Source organism: Scomber japonicus, chromosome 8 (genome assembly GCF_027409825.1).
Source record: "Scomber japonicus isolate fScoJap1 chromosome 8, fScoJap1.pri, whole genome shotgun sequence".
Taxonomy (NCBI): domain Eukaryota; kingdom Metazoa; phylum Chordata; class Actinopteri; order Scombriformes; family Scombridae; genus Scomber; species Scomber japonicus.
The window spans coordinates 22,832,216-22,852,969 of record NC_070585.1 but is presented as its reverse complement, the minus strand read 5'-3'; the positions used below and the strand labels follow the sequence as shown (position 1 = coordinate 22,852,969).

Here is a 20,754-nt window from a genome sequence, read left to right as displayed (position 1 = left end):
GGTGGTGATGGCCATAAAGCCTGCCTCCAGCCGCGGATTTCTCCACTATTCTAATAAGGAAACTACTGATGCTCTGGCGAGCAAACAGATTGTCTCTAGCCCCCACCTCCCTCTGTGCATCTTCATCAGCTGTCGCTCTGGGCAACACTGGGTAGACTCACAAACTGCCATACAGTATCTATCGCTAGTTTGGTCTGCAACAACTGATCAACAGTTGGGGACAAAGCTATGAACCACAGAAAACAAAGCTTCAGTCTCTCTGTGCAGACTTCATGTGTAGGCCAAGCTGTTATTTCAAGTCAAGATAACAAATATGTCATAATCATCTGGTATTATGTGTAGAGGGTCTTCCTGGATTGTCGATGTCCTTGTTTCACCATCATATGTCTAATGTCTCGTAGCTATACAAATTCTCACATCTGTAAAGCCAAGAATTTGACATGGGCATCAGCTTTTCCCATTTCTAGATCACACAATATGTGTCATTAAGCCCAGCATTCACTATCAGCCTAAAACTGCGTGAAACAATAGCTAATTTTCAAAAAGAGTACTTAAACATTTTCTAATCAATTTAACAACAATCAAACCACTGTTTGGTTAATTGCCTTGACTTGAGGGCCTTTCCTTGCCCATTATCTTGGAAACATCGCAACAGCGCAATTTAACATCTAACAATTAAGCTTGCATGTCCTCTGGGCTTCTCCCACTTATTAAAGTAAACTTTTTTCATCATAATAAATGTTTATTACCAAACACATATTGCTCTAAATAACCTAATCAAATTAGCTCTGGGTCCCTCCTTAATCAAATATGATTATGGCTCCATACAGATCCTTAAAAATGAAAACACAAAGCAATATCCCAAAACTTGACAGTCAAGTTGGGGAAACAAAACCATGCTACTATGCATATTTCACACAATAACTCTTAACATTTATGTAACTACAATTAACATTAATATGGCATTAATACTTCCATTGCTGTTACTTTATTACAAAATTCAACCAGGTGGCACATTAAGTATGTTTTCATTATTCAAGATGGACATTTTTGTTTCAGATGGCTAAAACCACATGGCTTTAAAACAGCAATGCCTGTTATTCCCCACCAATTTAACTAGACCATCTGTATGAATGTCATTTTAACTCACTCACTGGAACTATCACTATAAAATCAGTAGCCACGATGCCACTGTAAAACGAGTTTTACAAGAGGAAATGAGCTTTTACTTTAATTAGTTCTAATAATAACAAAGGATTACTGGGAGTCAGCTATTGTTGGCAGTGAAGACTCTAATGCAACGCTACTGCAATGTGCTGCAGTTCTTGCCAAATTCATGAAACTACCTTGTGTCCCTGTTCAGCGATAGGCTAGGCAGCGTTAACGGGACTCAGACCTGTTTATCTCTGTGGCAAACAATTCCTTAAAAAAACAAATTAAAAAAATTCCAAATTGTGATAGAAGAGCTGCAACAAAATTAAGAAAATTGTGAAGAACTACGCGTACACTGGTATGTATATTTAAAAGCTCAGCAGTCACATGGCTTTTCACAGTGCAAAATCTGTATTCTTGCTAAGTTTTTTTTAACTTATTCAAAAGGTAACAATTATCAGTGTACTAAATACTAAACTCCCACGCATTTCCGTTCTCCTCACTGTATTCTTCTACTGTAGTCCGCCGTAAACATGAAACAATTCTGGGCAAAAGGAGCATAGTTGCAATAAAACATCTTAGACAGACTGCTCAGACCCATCAGGCAAAATACAATCATTAACTCATCAGAAGCATGACATGAACGTGTGTGTGTGTGAGAGAGTGAGAGAGAGTGAGAGAGAGAGAGAGAGAGAGAGAGAGAGAGAGAGAGAGAGAGAAAGAGAGAGAGAGAGAGACAGAGAGAGAGAGAGAGAGAGAGAGAGACAGAGAGCGAGAGAGACGAGACAGAGAGAGAGAGAGAGGCAGTATACACCTTGCCTACTGCACATTAACACACTAAGAGAAATGACTGCCTCTTTTTTTTACTCAAAAGACAGTATAGTATACATTTGATTGGTCTTGAGTAACTTGCTAGTATAGCCCAGCAAGTATGCAAATCATCAGTATAACCATGCCAATACTTAAAGATTCCCACCAGTCATGTTTAAGATACATTTAAAATACTGCATAATAATTTGTGTCCTTTCCAAGATTATCAACAGTAAGTTAAAATCTAATCTTTCTCCTGAATCTATAAATATAAAAACATTTTTAATGAAAAAAAGTTCCAGCTGTTGGACACAAGATGTCTCCTACATCTATGAAAAGCCCATTCTCAGTGTGTATGTGTGTGCTGCAGGTTTCAGGTTTACACATCACACTTTTGTAAACTGCATATTGGACCATGATTGGTTTCAAACTAGTTGTGATGTCACCACAAAATCCTGGTGTGTGCAGGTCTTTAAGTGAGATGTAAGATGGGCACAGAAAAACCTTGAGCAGATTGATGTGAAAACAGCCTTCAAGTATCAAACTATGCCCATACATCAATCTGCACAGTGAAGGTTAAACGAAAAAACACATTTAAGAGTGGAGGGGCTCTCTGGTAAACATTTACTCTGTCTTACATAGTTGTTACTTATCTTGACTTCTGTCCCACTTGTGATTCAAAATTGCTGCACAATGTAAACATGAAACTGATTACAGGAATTTAAGAACCCTGACATAAGCACAAAGGTCTGGAGGATTGTTAATTCTGACAGGTTGCAATGTGGACTTTTGATTCATTTCAAAAGCATATTTTCTTTATTGCAAATAATATGAGATACTGGATTTAGTAATGGATATTGCCATAACAAAAATGAAGAAGTGCACAACATGAGTTTGGAGATAAAGCACACAAAAGACTGTTTTTGGCCAAATACAGAAAGCAAGGTTTGCCAATTCTGCTAGTAACCTTGTTTATAAAATGAAAGTCCCTTAAGAACAGTAACTGTACAAAACTTTTTTTTTTTAAATCCAGTCAAGATGAGAGACAGAATTGCTTCTGAAATTGTCATTCACAAAAATCATGATGTGATCAAATTTGAGGGGGGGAAAATGAAGAAGTGAATCTGAAGCCAAACAATGACAGTGCATGTGAACAATCATAAGAGTGACTGCTGATAAATGTCTGTACGTTATGTATTACAAAATCAAAAAACAGAATGACATTTAAGATGGATAAAGAAGAAAATGCCTTGTGTCTGTCAGTATAAATAGCCTCTAAATATTGTGCTGTTGCTCCTCAACATTTCAATAGGGTTCACCAGAGACCCAACTAAAGAAAAAGGAGTTCTGACTAATGCACTTAAAGGATTACAGATATTGGCTTTAATTACTAAACCTTTATCTAAAGACACTTTTATCAACTAACCTCCACCAAACTCCACCTGTCTTAAAAAGATTTGTAGCTGGAAGACTTGACCATGTGTGTGGCCATGGTACCACTGTCTTCTAGTTACATTAGAGGCTAATGTTTGCAAGTCATAGCCACAAACATCATAATTGCGTAATTTGTCTTTGTGTAATCAGATAGGATATACAGCATTGCCAATATCATGCTCAATTTTGGGGGAGTGGCATCAGACAGCACCCAATACCACCCGAATAACCAAATTAGACGTAGTCTAAACAAATCAAATTGTCTAAATTAATCTTGTTAAAAAGTCTTCTCAATGGCCGTCTTGGTGAACTCGCAGAGGTAGAGCACAACACAGCCAACACTGCAATGGAAGATTTATGAAAGCATGAAAGTAACATTTATCCTTCTTGATAAAAATCTATCAAATTAATCTTGATGTTTGCACTGTGGGTATGCCCTTTTCAAGCAGACAAAAAAAGGGTCAAAGAGGCCCAACGGAATTACATCGGTACTACCAAGTACCTTTTCACACTGGATCAATCAGTGCCAAATTTCAGTATGATGAGAGCAGCTTGTGTTATGCATTCAAATAAATACTTATTAAAGCCTTTCAAAAAATTATTTCTAGTTTACAGATGCACATGCACCTGAACTGTCTCTTCTGAGTTCCTGTTAGTACTTCTGCTTCATACTACACTCTAACAGAACACTTTTATAGTGAACTTGAAATGAAAAGTATTTATTGCTAAGTTAGCAGAGCTTCATTAGCAGTGCTATTCTTCAATCAAAACAAGACGACACAACAAGATTTAGATGTAATTGGAGCTGTTCAGTGGATCAGTTAGAAATACTGAGAGGAACCGGACAAATGGAAACAGCCACAGTGATGATGATGTTTGATAGGTACCATTGCCAGTTCAAGTATTAACATTACCCAACAATATTTACACCTGGCATTTTCTGTAACTTACATGTTTTTTTTTTCATGTCTTCACTCTAAAAACTGACTTCAACAGCCTGATAGAAATATCAAGTGCCATAAATTTCCTTCCCAAACATTAGATGACAGTAACCGTCTGGTTTCCTTTGCACTACAGTCTTCAGTCTCATATATATTGTAACTTTGTTATCTGCCTAGCTGTGAAGTTTAAAGAATTGTCTGAATATATTTGTTGAGTAAAATCCAGAACAGGTCTTTTCACAGCAGGTTATGTTTCAGATTTAAGGGCGCTGTGAGTTACACACAGAAAGGTATAAAAGGTAATTTTACAAAAGAACTGCATGTTAAGGGTCTACAGTACATGGTTAATCAATGCTTAACTATGCAATATTTGTTCGTGTTCAACTTCATGTCAACTAAGGCTTTCAACATTTCAACACAACAACCAGTCTTCAATTAAACTCATCCATCAAGCAAAAAACCAGACATTCACAGATTACAGTTTCTTAATGATTTGTTGCTTTTCTCTGTTTTAAATCATTGTAAATTGAACATATTAAGATTTTGATTTTTTATAAACTAAGTAATTGCTTAATCCGCAACAGTTAATACATTTACACACAATATAAGTAATAATTAGTTGCAGCCCTGGTCTAAAATACTATTGATTCTAAGATGAAACAATTGCCATAAATTCAGAGATCAGATTTATGAGAAAATGTACAGTGAATGTGGCTCAGATTTGATTTGACAGTCACATTTCTGTTAATACTGTCATTTTAAAAAACCTGAGCTGAGTCCAAAGAAGTTAGGCCACTTTTACTTGCAGTTAAATTAGAGATATCCAAATCCGTACACATCTGTCTGTGACTAACTCAACATAAATGGTGAAGTGAAGCATTCTGACAACTGCAGCCCACAGGGTGTACAGTGCTGTGTCTGTAAGCAGTGCCACAAGCACTGGCAAACAAATGTGGCAAACTAACCCGTGAACAAACACAAAACAGAATACACACCACCCCAGCACCAAAAACACTATCATTCACATGCACGATAATGGCACACTTGTCCTCTTGGTAAACTGGATTAGGAACAATTTAGTCAAGCGCAGAATGTCATCTCGTTCTCCTAAACAAATTAAGTTCTGACAAATGCACAGTTCACTCCTCAGTCCTCGCCTACAATCTTGACTTTGAGATACTTTCACTTGTTTCATTTCAACAAGTTCCAAAAACATCTCAGACCAAGTAATTAATTTGAAGAAAAAGCAGAAGAAAAAACAATTTTAAAAAAAGCACTGAATATCAGCTGGAGTTGAAGTGCCTTTAAAAGGGCATGAGTCTGTGCTAGGCGTATTATTTCAGGAGAAGCACTGGTACTGTTTACAGTTTCCTAAAACAGCAACTATTGAAAGGGGAAGCACACAAATACCAGTACAAAATTTGAATGGCTCTTCACTGGATGGCCCGACCATGTGACTCCAGACTAGCACAGCACTGCCCTCAGGTTATCTCTGTGTTTGATGAAAGCAAATTTGCAGTACTGTACCCTTGAGGGTTGGCATGATATGCAGCCATTATACGCAGTGATGTTTGTGAGAAAGGATGAAAATGTTAAAGTACAAGGACCTTCTTAAATAGTTCATGATAATGTATGAGATCAATTTTACAAATGTTTGTACTTAAATAAATCTGTCCTACTAAATACTGAATCATAACAGCAACAATAAGATGTTCCATCCAAATCCAGCTCTTTAGTGAACACACTTATTTACCACCTTCACTGATTGCTGACATGTACAAAAAACATGAATCTGTGACCTTCTTACTATCTGTAGGTAGGCTATATGGTGGCTAATGATATATTACTAGAGTGCTGGGTGATTTAAAAAACATTCCTGGTACGTGTAAAAATGTGGTTGCATCACTGTGGTTATCATACTTCCATGTACTTCTGTGGCGTTCTACATAACCATGGCTATCTTGTGAGCCTTTTAAGACTCCTAAAACTTATGATTACTCAAGATATCACAACCTCAATCAATTTCCGCTAACACAGGTCAGCCACTGCGTCACGTACTCACTGTCAGTCAATTAGTCGCAGTTTCACATTGACCTCTTTCCACAGCTGCACAATTTGCTAGCTTTAATCACTTCCTGTGCACTTGTATACTCTGCTCTATGTCACGGTATATTTGATTGTGGTCGGACCACATTAAATGTTATATATTCTGTTTCGTGTTTGCACTTAGTTATGAAGACAGCTGTCAAGCAAACCCAGTAAAACCGGATTTCTAACTTGCACTGAAGAGGAGCAAATTTAAGCAGATTAGCGACAATAAAAAACACCCACTCTGTGCATGGAAGAAGGGTCCTACATTGCACTGTTACTCTGGTAAAAGAGCAGGGAAACCCCCCTACATCAGTAGGCCGGGCCCCTGCAGTAGACCATGCAAAACATAGCCCTCATGAGTCACAAGAGCACTGTATGCAAACTTTAAAGCATTTTCATGAGACTGATGCTCATATGTTTCACATAGGCTTTTTAAAAATGTATCTGGGCCCCATAATCAAATTTCCCATTCTCAACTCAAGTCTTCAGTTTAATCCACTGTTACATAAGTCTCATCTCAGGCAGTGACATTAGAGCAGTGAGTCTGTCGGTTTCTTCCACTGTGTGACTAAAGCATTCTTCACCACTTCCTCTCTGTCCGACTTCCTGAATGCCATTAAAACATTCACATGTGGTCTGTTTCCTGCCGTTTCTAACACGTCTCCCTAAAACACAATTGTGGTTATTTTCAATAAGTGATACTGTAAAAGTGGAAGAAAATTCAACATGGCTTAGCTTAGATTGACCAAACAAGAGGTACACAATACAGAGCAGCATGTTCTGTGTGTAACAAGCTGACAATTTACTAACTGCGTGTTAACGTGACTCAGACTGATTCCTGAGGCTTCCCTAAAGCTCATATATCAAAGGGTCAGAGGGTTCAAATGACACAGCTTCCAACAGTAGCGGCACAGTAAGCAACTACATAGGACTCATGATGTGATTCTGTCAAAAATGTCAAAAGCATGATGGTTAACTGCACCTTCACCTTGCTGTAAATTTGATTCAAACACCAAAATATCCCAGTTTCACATTTGGTAGCAAAGCATGGGGGAAAGTACATAAATATGGACTGTATCACAATATCACTTTGATCACAATAGAAATGATAAAGTTAAACTGGAAACATTATATCCATCTGTCATTCTCAAATATTACAGCAATAACTCAAAGATAAGGTGTTAATGTAGACAATGAAAGTTTTATATGATCACTCACAATACAGAAAAACTCCATGATGTGATTAATACTTGTGATTACTTAGCCATACTGTGGAACGACTGCATGTCTATACGATTTCTCAGCAGCAGAATGAATTGCAGCACCGAACGAGATCCACTAGAGTGGATCACATACCATTATTCTAGTAATGTCTCCCATGTCCAAGTCTTCATCATAAAGACATCACTGCTTATGTAGAGCTGAACTGTCCATTCATTACTGAAGCCTCAATTACTTTAATGGCTAACTAAATGACGAGCATGATTGCAATCATTAAGGCCCAATTTAATTAATCAGGGTTAATTACAAATCACAAACAGCCCCAAATAAAACCTGACAGAAAATGATGGACACATGCCAATGTTCAGATTACACCAGCTTTTCCATTCGCTTCGCTTATAGGCAATTCCTATATTGATGTGGCAGTCTTTCTTGAACCTCTCCCTGCGGATGCTGGCAGTCTCGGACAACATTAAGGTCTTTCAGAGACTGTAGGGGGCTCAGTTTTAAAGCTACATTTAAGATGCTGGTATCTTATGAAACTAGAAGACCTAAGGCAACCATTGGTATTGTGTCAAGATAGCTTGTCTGGAAGGTAAGAAGCACTTCGAAGTTAGACTCAATTTTGATGAGGAAAAAGTTTGCATGAGTCCCTTGACCTCTGAACTCAAGATTTCTGAATGAAAATGAGATATATTGGTACCCATGAGTCTCCCCTTCACAGACATCCCCACTTTATGCTAATCCCATGCAGTTCTGGACAAAAACCATGCAGTGTTTTGCATGCAGTATGAATGTGTTATTTTCACCCATTCTAAAAAAATTGTGTATTTGAATATTTCTGCATACTCATGTCCCTAAACAGTTTTAGAATTGCATAAATTGGGTATGACTGGAAAGCTGAGACTCTTGTGGATTCAGTGTGCCCAACTGTATTCATGTGTGATAATGTTAGTCCCCATAGTAACAATTCCATTGTAGTGAGATCATTTTTTTTAAACTTGACCTCACTGTATAAAAAGACCTATTTTGACCTCTGGGATAATCACAGCCTCAAACCTCAGGCATTCAGAGGAGGTACGGCTTTCCTAGGTGTATTGACAATAAAGGAGTTTCTAAGCAATTTCCAAACAGAAGTGCTTGCTCTTTTCTGAAAGCACTGATATACTGGACTTAGCAAATAATAATTTGGGAGTTCCTGAAAATCAAACAAATGTGAATGCCTTACGTCAACCAAAGACTGACGTTCAATGTAATTAAAACCAAATTTAATGGATATGGTGTTATACCAAATTGTACAACCACCTCTGTAATCATGCAACTATTTTCCAACCATTTAATTGAACAGTTCTTAATAATGCAGTTCTTATCTCTACTGGCTCTCTATTTGTTTTAGAATTGATTTTAAGGTATTACTGATCACTTTTAAAGCGCGTCTAGGTCTAGCTCTAAGCTACTTATCAGATATGTTGACTCCATATGAGCCAGTCAGCAGCCTTAGATTCTCAGGTGGGGCCCTTCTGGCTGTTCCAAAGTCGAGGTTGAAATCTAAAGGTGACCGCACTTTCGTCATCGGGGCCCCTCGGCTTTGGAATGACCTACCTGAGGAAATGAGGCTAGTAAAATTGTTAACTTCTTTTAAATCACTTCTCAAAACTCATTTCTACATTATCTAGCTTTTATGTGATGTTGTTTGTTTATTGTCTATTTTATTTTAGTTTATCTAATTTTTTTTATTTTATTATATTATATTTTGATAATCTCCTTACTGTATTTCATTGTCCTCTTCCTTCATTTTGTCAATGTCAGTTACCACTCTGTGTTGTGTCTTTGCTTTGTATTGTACTGCTTTGCTTTTTGTAAACTTTGTCTTTAAAAGAAGCTACATAAATAAAGTTAATATTATTATCATCATTATTATCATTATTATTATAATTATTATCAGACATCCCATATGATGTGAACAGTATTGACTGTAAGTAGCTGCACCTGGTTGCACCTGTAGTAAATAGGCACCAAGCTGCACAATGTAATATACTAAAGGTCCTATTACATCTTTTTTTCTATATATTTTTTCTCACAATAGCATCTCTGTTTTGCTTTGAATATATCTGTCTCGTAATAATGGCATCTTATCACTGCTATTCCTATTCTTTTTTTTCCAGTATATGCTCTTTCCTTCAGTCTAAAAGTGTAATATTGACATGTACACTGTCCAGCTTGTTTAGCCAGTTTGTCCACTCTCATTACCCAGACTGCCTACATGAGCTGGGAACCACATGAATGTGACCTCTGTGTCTTGCCTGGCTCTTAAATTGGTTCAGATTCCAGGTGATTACTGGATCCACCTGACCTAATACAAGGCAGAGCTTACTAAGCAGCTACATACTTACTTATTTGATCTATACACCACACTCACACACCTTTCAGGGATTGTAAAAATGTATTATTTTCCACAAACTTAAAGTCTGTGTAAAGTAAGAATAAGTATGTTCTGAGTTTGATATACCACAGAAAAGTGTATTGTTAACAACCCTTTCAAATTTGAATGATTAAAACAAATCACCAAATATATGAAATTAGGCTTCAAAGTTGTGTAAAAAGCAGCCTCGTTCTCTGCTCCCAAATGCTGTGGGAGTGCCCACCGAGTTCGCTGAAACTCCGCCCCCTACCAACTGTCACCTGTCAATCAAAGTTACCACCTCTACCCGAAACATGGACGCTACATCTCTTTCTGCCGCATGCTCACCTACTAGCTCGGCAGCTAGCTCAGCGGCTAACTCAGCTAACTGGCTAACTGTAGACTGGCAGGTTAACCAATGAGGAGAGCGGCCTTATATAGTAGGGGAGGGACCAAGGTCACATGGGCACGCCACTACGTAACGGAGTAGCCCTTTTTTGCAGGCTCAGAAAATCAGGAAAAATAAGAGAGTGAGAAATAGTTTAAGCTCTATCTCCACAATTCAGTTGCTGCGTGTTTTCTGTAACCATTTTCCAACATGTATAATATGTTTAGAAGTAAATCAATTAATTGACTTTACACAGACTTCAATGTTAAAGTGAAATGCATGACGTGAGAAATAGCACCCTTTCGATTTTTGACAACACTATGTCATCAGTCCAAAGGTCTTTGACATCTCATACCAAACAAGTGATTCATTCAGACATAAACCACTGCATGACTGTGAAGATAACCACTTAATGGTTTTGTTGCAGGTAAAAGAAAGTAAAACTAAGCACGGACATCTGTTAGCATTACAGGAATCGATCTGCTGACTGATTGATCTCATCACGAGACAAAATTGCCTTCCTAGCACACTGCAGAATTGTTCTTAATGTTTTGTAGTTACAAACTGCAAGTTTAATGATCGAACATTTATTACTCTGAACATAGCGTTATTAATTATTGAATAGCAATCAAAATTTTATAAACTTTGCTGTAGTGTAAGTGCTTGAGCCTTTGGTAAAATTTGGTGCTTTGTACTTCAACATGAAAAACTCACTTGAAAATAATTGATGTATTACAAATCTCTGCTCAGTGAGTCATTCAATCTTTTGTATAACTGCTGCTTTACTACAATTGATTCTCTAAAACCAAAGCAAAGCCACTGAACAACAAAATTCCTCCTCGCACAAAACAGGTCTGTGGGTCAATAGGTTTGTGATCAGTAAGTAAACAAGACATCATGCATAAAGATGCTAGATCTAATCTGCATTTACATATTTTATAATACATTTAAAGTGTGTAATAATTCACAAAAATGCATGTCTTGATTGCTTGGACATATGACTCATATCACTTCATGGAGTCGCCTTATTCACATTTCATAGTAAATGCTTTAATATAAAAACTGTGTTAGTTGTTCCACTTTAAACAAGCTTTCTTGTAAAAGAAAATAACATTCAAATATATTTTAGGAAGTACATGTTATTTTGTAAGAATGGCTGATATGTAGAAGAAGGTATATAAGCTAAACCAAGTCTGCAACACTAAAACTTTATAAAAGAAATCAAATAAAATACCCTATAAATAGCGGCTGGCAATAAATGTCTGATTTATTCAGATTGTAGATTTAAAATAAGCTAGTCCCTACCCAGTCTTTTATATGTAGCTCTGTAGTTATTATACGGATACATTAGGGTGACTTGTCCTTCATGCTACTTTGTGTGAGGTCATCTGTTACTTTGGTATGCACAGCAGGAATATTTCTCATTTTCTATGAAACCAGCTCCTCTTGAATTCCTGACAAACCCAATCTGCATGTTTTATTGTATATCATGTTTTTACAACTTCAAGGTGGCTCATTATAGCAAATAATTACTGCAAAAGAGTTGTGAAGTATCTTTATCTCTGAACACTATGGTGTTAGTCTAATGTTCTTGGCTGTGTTGAGTGTCTACATACACCCTGGGCCCTTAGCCCAAATGGTGTTGCTGTGATGTAAGCCTGCCAGGTGACTTGTAAAACAAACATACAGCTTTCAGTGTCTCTTCTAAAGACTGATTTGACTTTGCAGACAGCATATGGTGCCAGTCTTTGCCACTTTGCTTACAATACACACAAAAAGGGTTGTACCTTTTAACAGCTCTGAATGATATGACAGATGATGGATATTAACCCATTCTTCTGGGCCACATGCATGCAAACAAACTACGCTGCACACCAAGAATGTAATCCTATAGCCCCATATATGGTAAAAACTTCACATAGTAAAGTATAAGTCAGTATTCATGTGTCCGACTGTCAGACTGAACATTTTTGTCAGTATGAAATGACAATCATCTGATAAACCCCTGCAAATAACACAAATAGTTTTTTGTTTCTGTCATCTGACATAAACAAACTACGGATTACCTTCTTAACTAAATATTCACATTTCTTCAAGTTTGTATATTTCAACTTATTTATGTCTGCAAACAAACTTGGTGCTACAGCATACACTGGAGCAGCTAAAAAGTGGGGATAAACAAAACAGGACGGATCACGGCTCCACCCAGGAATGAATAATTATTAATTACTTCCTCTGTCCAACTCGGGGCTGTGCTGAGCTTTCTGCAACAGCCAGGACATGTGTTTCCTTTGTCTATGACCGATCCTCTTTGGACTATTGAGCAACAGGGAAGATGACTGGCCCTTAGACCACTTTAAGGAACAAAAAGCAGTGATCTTGCAGAGAGTTCTCACTCCTGATTAGCTGAGTGATGTCATCCAGACTCTTTTGCAAACCCTCTCAAAGTTGGGAGGCAGGATATTCAAGAGTTGCAGGCTGTTAGGATTTCTAAAAGGCAACACCCTTCGCTAGCCTTGGGACTGCATGTCATTTTGGTCCACTTTGGGATTTCCTGTCTGTTTATTGGCAGTTATTATGGTCCAACTATTCCTTAACTTTTCTGGAACTTAACCAGCTATTACAAGTTTAAGGCTATTTCCTTGATATGTAAAACAGCATTAGTAGTGCCGGCTGCCTCATGTCAGTTATATAACAAAATTCATACTGAAGCAACAACAAGAAACACTGCTTAAAACTGCTCATTTCAATTAGCCATGTCTGCAAATTTGGTTCAATAACTTTCTGCAAAGATTAAATACCAGTCAAACTAAATTGTGCCTTTTTCATTCCCTTCTTTGGGAGCAGTGGCAACAAGTCAACTCTGGGCCAATTCCACCAATCAGCGAATAATGACGTTGCAGTGAAAGGCATTAATAGATAGCGTCACTCACTACTAGTAGTCAATTTTTGGCTATTGAGACACAATGTCCTCCAGAAAGTTCAACAGCAGCCAAACTTTCCATGCTGAGAAATGTGGAAAATCAAGAACCCATGATAAATATCAGCCAAAGTTTTTTGTCCTTGGTCTCGGAAAATTACTCTCAACCACTGATGTCTGCACAGCTGCTAACAGTGTGTGTGCGCAGTTACATGCACTTAACACACTCAGTAATATGGTTTTTAAATTTACAGTTTTATATTTCATGACTGTCACTTCAAGAGAGTGACTTCAGTTTATCAAGCAAGGCACTTAATTGTAGGTTTCAGATGCTCTTGGTATTGACAGACAATGTTTACACAATTGTTGTAGTTTGTGCATATGAAGTCAAAGAGGAACATGACATGTCAATTAGAAGTGATTTATCCAGACTTAACACCAAATCCTAAACAACACCACCACCACAACTCCACACCCTCATCTCTTGTGATCTCATTTCCAGGACATGAATGGTATGCAGGTATGCAAGAGCTCCACTGTTGCATAGTCAGGGTTGCCCACTTTCTAAACAACCACAATTCTCACTCTGCATAAACTATTCCACTAGGCCAAGCCAATAGAGAGGCTATAAAAGGAAAGAGTAGTTTTCAGTTGTTATCTATAGATAACACATTGACCTCTTGTGACAGCCATTTATTGTGTTGATAATACAGGCAGGCTGACTAAGGGTGAGTTTTATCAATCACATACACACTACGACACACACAACGTTCATAAAAACACTACAAAACACATGGACATCACCCTATGTGATGAGTCATCCATTAACTGAACTTCTTCTTTATGCATGTTTCTTAAGAGATATTGAAGACCAACTGTCACAACAAGAAATGCTCTTTAAAGGACTTTCAGGAGGTATATTGATGGGGGTAATCACATGATGCACTAAGTGCCCTATAAAGTAAAGCACTCAGTGAAACACTATCTCTTTTGCTCAACTCTAACAACTATCAGCTCCTCTGTATTGGGGCTACATTAAATAATAATAACAACACATCAATAACTATTTCAGCCTCATCCTGCACTAACCAGAGGTGTGCTGTGTTGACAATATGTTCTTTTTTAATTTGTGCAGGAGTTTTGTTTCTACTTGGCTTAGTTTTCATGTGACTTTACCACAAGGATCACACACCGACTTTTTGCTTGTGTAGACTACAGTGCAACTTTTTCAGGCTTACTAATGTTGAGAGAAATATTAACCCTTGAATGTGGGACACTACTTCCATGCAATGAACACGTCCCAAAACCTACCAGTTTTTTGTTTTTGCCCTCATCCTCGTTGGACTTCTTTTTAGAGGATTTATTCGGGTCCTCCCCACCGCTGGCTTGATCCATGTTGGCTTTGAATTAGTTCCTCTCTTAAAAGATTTGACGTGCCCTCCTCAAAAGTTGTGAAACTCCACCAGTAGGCTTATAGCAGCACTTGTACAGCAAACCATCCAGGTTAGGTCTTTTCAAAATCCATTCCGTTAAAAAGTGAAAAATAACTTCATGTTGACCGCTTCCAAATATTTCCCAAACAGTAACGTTATCCAAGAGTCGTGGAGGTTGTTTTTGAGGTGTGGTAGTATCCGTCCTGATGTGTCCTCAGCTCAGCAGCAAGTCATTTCTCACAACGAGTAAAGGCTTTCTGAAAATAACACAACATTATGCACAACAACATTTAATTAGTCTATCACAATGTATAGAGGGGGTTAAGTTAAACAAACCTTTGCTTTGACACGTGTTTTTTCTAAACAGCCTTGTTAGTATGCAGGGTGCAGACACTGAAGAAAGCCTATATTGATAAACAAATATGTCAGACGTAGCTTTAAGCTGCTCGACAATAACACAAAAAAACGTGTTTTGTTACATTTACAAATATGGAGCCCTGTGTTTAGAAACAGGCTAAAATTATGAGGGAAAGCAAACTTACAACCGTGTAACCGTCTAACTAATACCGACACAATACGTTTAACGGGAGCCGGGATGCCCTGACAGCTTCCAGTGGGCACTGACAAGGCTTGTATTTAACCGACAACGCAGTCATTAATCATGATACATACACAATGGTTATAATAGTAACGCTAGAAAATCACCGTTGTTCTCTGCTTGGGATACTTTGCTATGCTGTAACGTTATACACTTAGCCAGGCTAACACAAATGGACGCCCGCTACCTCTCGGGGCGTTATTCGTTTTAACAGACACGACATTACACATGTATACAGAGTACTATCCTATACATTATAGTGTGTCAAATAAATTATGTGTCAAAGAAAACTCACAAAAATCCCATCCAGAGCTTACCTTTGCAACCAAACCTGAATGCCAGGGCCCACAGTGATTTCGACCGCTGGATTCTGATTGGTCATGCGAATACGTAAGGAACGGGGATCCCAGCTGTGATTGGCTGGATTAACTGTCAGTCACAAGGTCGGCGTGGCGTCGACGGGGAGGAGTCCGACGTGACGAAGAGGTCAGTGTGATTTCACAGCAAGAGGATAGCATTCAGCCAGTTGTAAGAATAGATGTAGACCATGAGTGAATTATGAAAGGATGACCGCGGATAGGAAGCGGGAATCCACACACATACACACAGGCACACACACACACACACACATATACACATACACTCTGTAAGTGCCTGTGTGTAGTAATCACACACCAACACACAGCCTTTGAATGTGTGAGTGATAATGAGTGAACTGAATGAAAATCTTGTGTTATTGTATAAAGGCTAACTTGAGGTCAGTGTTAGGGAGAAACTAGGCTACTTAATTTTACTGATAAAAAATAAAATAAACTGTGTCATTAAATTACAGTTACTTATGAAAATGTTACACTGATTACAAAGAGGGTTGCATCCGAAGTCAGATCTTTAAGATTTTACTCAGGAGGAGGGATTTTTCCTCAATTTTTATCATTAACATGTTACTGAATACACATTGCTGCTATTAATTCTTTGAAATCAACATTTCTTTATATTTTGTAAGTAAATCATGCCGTAGGCTTAAATGGTGTCACAGCCCATAAGCCAGACGTTTGACTTTTTCAAAAAGTCTCTTTATTTTTTATTTCAAAATCTGTATGATCTAGCATACATTTTCAAATGAGGTACACTTTCCCTAAAAGTTGAAAACATTGGTTGGAAATTAGAAAATAAATCAAAAAGTAATCAAATGTAATAAGTTACATTACTCTGATTAAGTAATTGAATTTAAAACAATAGTAAGGTGGCCATATGAACGAGGGTGAAATAGGGTTTTCTTGCAATTATCATTCTTCTTGTTCGTACTGGCAATTGGAAGATCCCTTCTTATATCATGTCTTTTCAATGTAAATGATGGGGCCAAAATCCCCAAGCCTCCTTCTGTGCTAAAATGTATTTAAACATGTATGCCAGTATGAAGCTTTAGCCGTCCAAATTAGTCAAATCAAGTCAATATCTTTCAACATTTTTTTTAGTGCAAAAGTCCCTCTTATTACTCTATTTCCACCACAGCTCAACAGGAAAACACTGTCTGAAGAAACACAAAGAGGGTTTTTCGCAGGCTATAAAGCATTATTACTGTGTACTTTTACAAATTTTATGATATGAAGACTGTAGATTTCATATCCCCTTGATATTTACTAATGTATTAAGTATTTTTGGAAACAACTATGGATGAATCCAAATACACTCACCGAGCACTTTCTTAGAAACATAATGTAAAATTATCCTTTCAGCCAACGTCAACAAAAATTGAAAATTTAGCCCATAAGTTTCGTAAAAGTAGAATTTATGGCAGAGCGGTTATATTGTATGTCCCTATTAAATATTAAAGTCCTCTGTAAGTATATTATGAGTGGGTACTTACCAGACAGGTGGATGGAGAGTGGAAGACACAAAGTTATCCAAAACTTCCTTAGGTTAAGCATTGGGCCAACAACTCCACCATGTAAACAACCTGTGTTACAGAAAATGAAAAAATGTCACCTACACCTATAATTGGTGAACTTAACACCAAAGTTGGGGCTGATAACACCAACCACAAAAGTGTAATGGGCACACATGCACACAACAACTGTGTTATTGGATGAACCATCTTTCCGTACATCGACAAATTCACATGGATATTGCCTGATGGCAAAACACCCAACCAAACCGACCATGTGAACATCAATGGCAAATGGCAAAGATCCCTTCATCACTAATTTCAAATTTGTCTGAAGCTGTGTAACTTTTGCAAGACCAGCCAAAGACCACAAACACATGGATATTTCAAAAGGCCTACCTGGATTCAGTTTTCCCTGGAATTAAGGAACCATTGTTCAATATTCATCAATTGATGACTCACTAGAAAATGAGACTCTCTAGAAATGAGACTCATGTCATAAACACCCAGTGGGACTCACCTAAAATGGCTTAAGGTGAGTCAGCAACCAAAGTCTTGGGCTTTAAGCACAGAAACCAGATAGACTGGATAACACCTCAGACATGGCAAAAGATCTCTGTGTAGAAACACGTAAAAGCCAAGACGATGAGTGCAAAATCACCAAGACTCCATAGCCTGCTCAAAAAAGCCCACAGCAACAAAAACAAGAAGGTAAAAAGGATTGCCAGAAGGGACAAATTACTTCTCTTGGATGGACTAGTGAAGGAGGCAGAACATGTCTCAACAAGAGGAAATATAAGTACACTTTAAGGGTATATGAGAATAAGATCACAAAGCTCCTGAGTGGAAACAACACCAAAACCTCAGCTCCTGAACTGGTTCAGTCTGGCAGGAAAATAACAGAACAACAGGAGCCAGTACTAAGAAGCAAGATTTGTGGTTAGTGAGGTACTTTCAGGTTTAACCCTGGGTTTCCAGGATTACGACAGTGGTAGATTTTTTACCTGGGTACATCAATGAGGCAAGTTATGCTGTACAGCTAACCTGCTCAGGAACAGGTTAATTTCAGAGGATCAAATCACAACCTGTCAACACCCCGGCCACTGACCAATTGGGTGACAAAAAAGTCCATTCCTAGGTCAGTAAAACATTCTATTGTAAGTTTTTTTATTTCCACTCAGGTTTTAAAACAAATGCAGAGATCGTTTAAGATACTGAACCAAACACAACATACTGATGATTTTTAAATGTGCAAAGTTTATTTTATCCCTAGAGTGATAGCTGACAGTGTGGATGATTTTACACTCTGATTTCATCACTGAGGATCAGAATAACACGAGACGACTCTGTGATGATAATTGAAAATATAAATGAAAGATTGTCTTTTATTAGAAAAATAATCCACCCACTGTTAATTGGCTCCCTGATTATAAATGCAACATTTGGGTCAGATAGACCTCATCAGTCATTAACTACTTTTCCACTCTTTGCTTCTGCAGCAGTTTGGCATTAGTTATGTAGCAATTTGGCATTTTTTATGTGACATTCAGAGTGATTTCTTCAATCATTCATTCAGTCATCATTCAACTAAACAGCTGAAAGTACTCACTCCAGACTCCAGTCAAATAAAAATTACTACACCAAAACCCAAGTGATGTCCACCAACACTACTACTCATGCACCCATAACTATAAATAATGAGCCAATACAGTACAAGTCGTTGGACAATGGTGCCCAGATAGATATCCAGTGCAGATATGGAAAGCTTGCAGCACCTACACAAGCCTCCATAACATCTGGAAGGCCAACACCTACAGCCTCAAAACAAAGATCTGTTTGTATAGCACCTCGGACAATCCGGTTCTACCATATTGGGCTGAGTACTTGTGAATAACCAAATGCGATATGAAAGTCAGCTCCTTTCACAATGACTGTCTATGAAAGCTCTGTATGTTCGAGCCCAGTAAGTCATAAAATAAGGAACTCTACATAAAGGCTGGATGCCCAAATGTGATCTCAGAAATTAAACACTATCATGTATGATGGTTTGTATGCATACTACAAATGATCAATGGATCCCTAAAGTTGCCCTCACATAGACACCACCAGAAAAAATAAAACAAGGCTAACCATAGATCATCTGGTGAAGATGGTCAACACTGAGCTGCTGGAGATGGGACTCTCATGGGCGAGGGTGGGAGAGCATAAGTTAGTAAAGTAAGTACTTACTGTACCAACCAAACCATCTTAACACCTGATTTTTCTTGAAATTTATACCACCCTCTCTGTAAAATGTCCCAAAAAGTAACAATTAAATGACTGCAAAAAGTTTTTTTTTGTAGTTATATAGATGGTTTCATAGATTAATAAAATAAGTAATTTCTCAAAAAAGAATTGCCATAATTTGGTGGCTCAAGCTTCTTAAATGTAAGGATTAGTTGCTTTTAATTATATATGTTATGATAAATTGAATATCTTTTTATTTTTGACATATTTGAAGCAATTGAAGACATTGCCTTGGACTTGGGGAAACTGGAAAACATTTATTACATAATTCAAAATAAACGGACAAATTCATGTATAGAATTAGTGTAGGGCTACAAGTATGCACAGTTTTTCAGTATTTTACGTTTTAAGAAATATTCAAGAACCACATTCATACGATTATATCATTTCTTTCTCTTTCTCTCTCGAAAATGTCCTACTGTTTTTTAGGATTAGCATTGTTCATGGATACATCTCATGAGTCCTGAGTACAAATGCAGGAGCAGCATGAGTCTGGAGACATTGTTTGGGCTTTAGTGTCACTAGCAGAATAATAGACTTACTCTCAAACTGATGCATTAAAAAGCTTTAATGGACACCTTATCATGCTGGTGCTAAACAATCAAAAACTACAATATTGCCCCTTTGTTGGAAAGACAGAGGCAGAATGATTTGTCATGCTTATAAAGTTTGTGTCCAGTTGTGTCTGATTGCCCCACAGACAGCAATAAGAAAAGTAATTTAATCTTTCTGTTGTATTCAGATCGAAACAGATGCACAAATTTATTCTGTAATAAAGGTGTTTTCTTTCACTAGATTGCAAATAAGTGTCATGGCGCCCTTCACACTAGATATCTGAATGCATAATGATAAGGAGATTGAATAGTATTTCTTCTGTTCCCCTTACATAGCTTTCCCCCTTGGAAATCTAATCAAACAAACTAGATATTAAGACTGAAACAGTAAGATCTCACATCCGCTTTTAGTCACATATTCACACTTGCAACATTTCCTTCTCTCTTACAAATCCCACTTCTCCAATCAAGTAAACTGACTTTAGAACCAAAATATTAGTTCTGAGAAGAAATACATCACCGTATCCAACCACAACATGGCCTAACATTAATCAGTGTGTGTTACTGTGGTCTATAAATAAGCCTGTGTCTGGCTCAGTGTCATACTGTGACATGTGACCACAGTGTGCACAGAACTAAC

General features: G+C 37.6%; 1 protein-coding gene across 1 annotated transcript in view; it reads right to left on the bottom strand.

Annotated features, from left to right (window-relative positions):
- diaph2 (diaphanous-related formin 2) overlaps window positions 1-15,744 on the bottom strand; it is a 360,718-nt gene extending 344,974 nt beyond the window's left edge. The window contains exons 1-2 of the mRNA XM_053324402.1: window positions 15,707-15,744; window positions 14,670-15,048 (exon numbers count right to left, since the gene is read on the bottom strand). Of these exons, the coding sequence (XP_053180377.1) occupies window positions 14,670-14,753 (84 nt within the window). The 5' untranslated portion in view covers window positions 14,754-15,048; window positions 15,707-15,744. The remainder of the gene's footprint in view (window positions 1-14,669; window positions 15,049-15,706) is intronic.
- Between the last annotated feature and the right edge of the window lie 5,010 nt (window positions 15,745-20,754).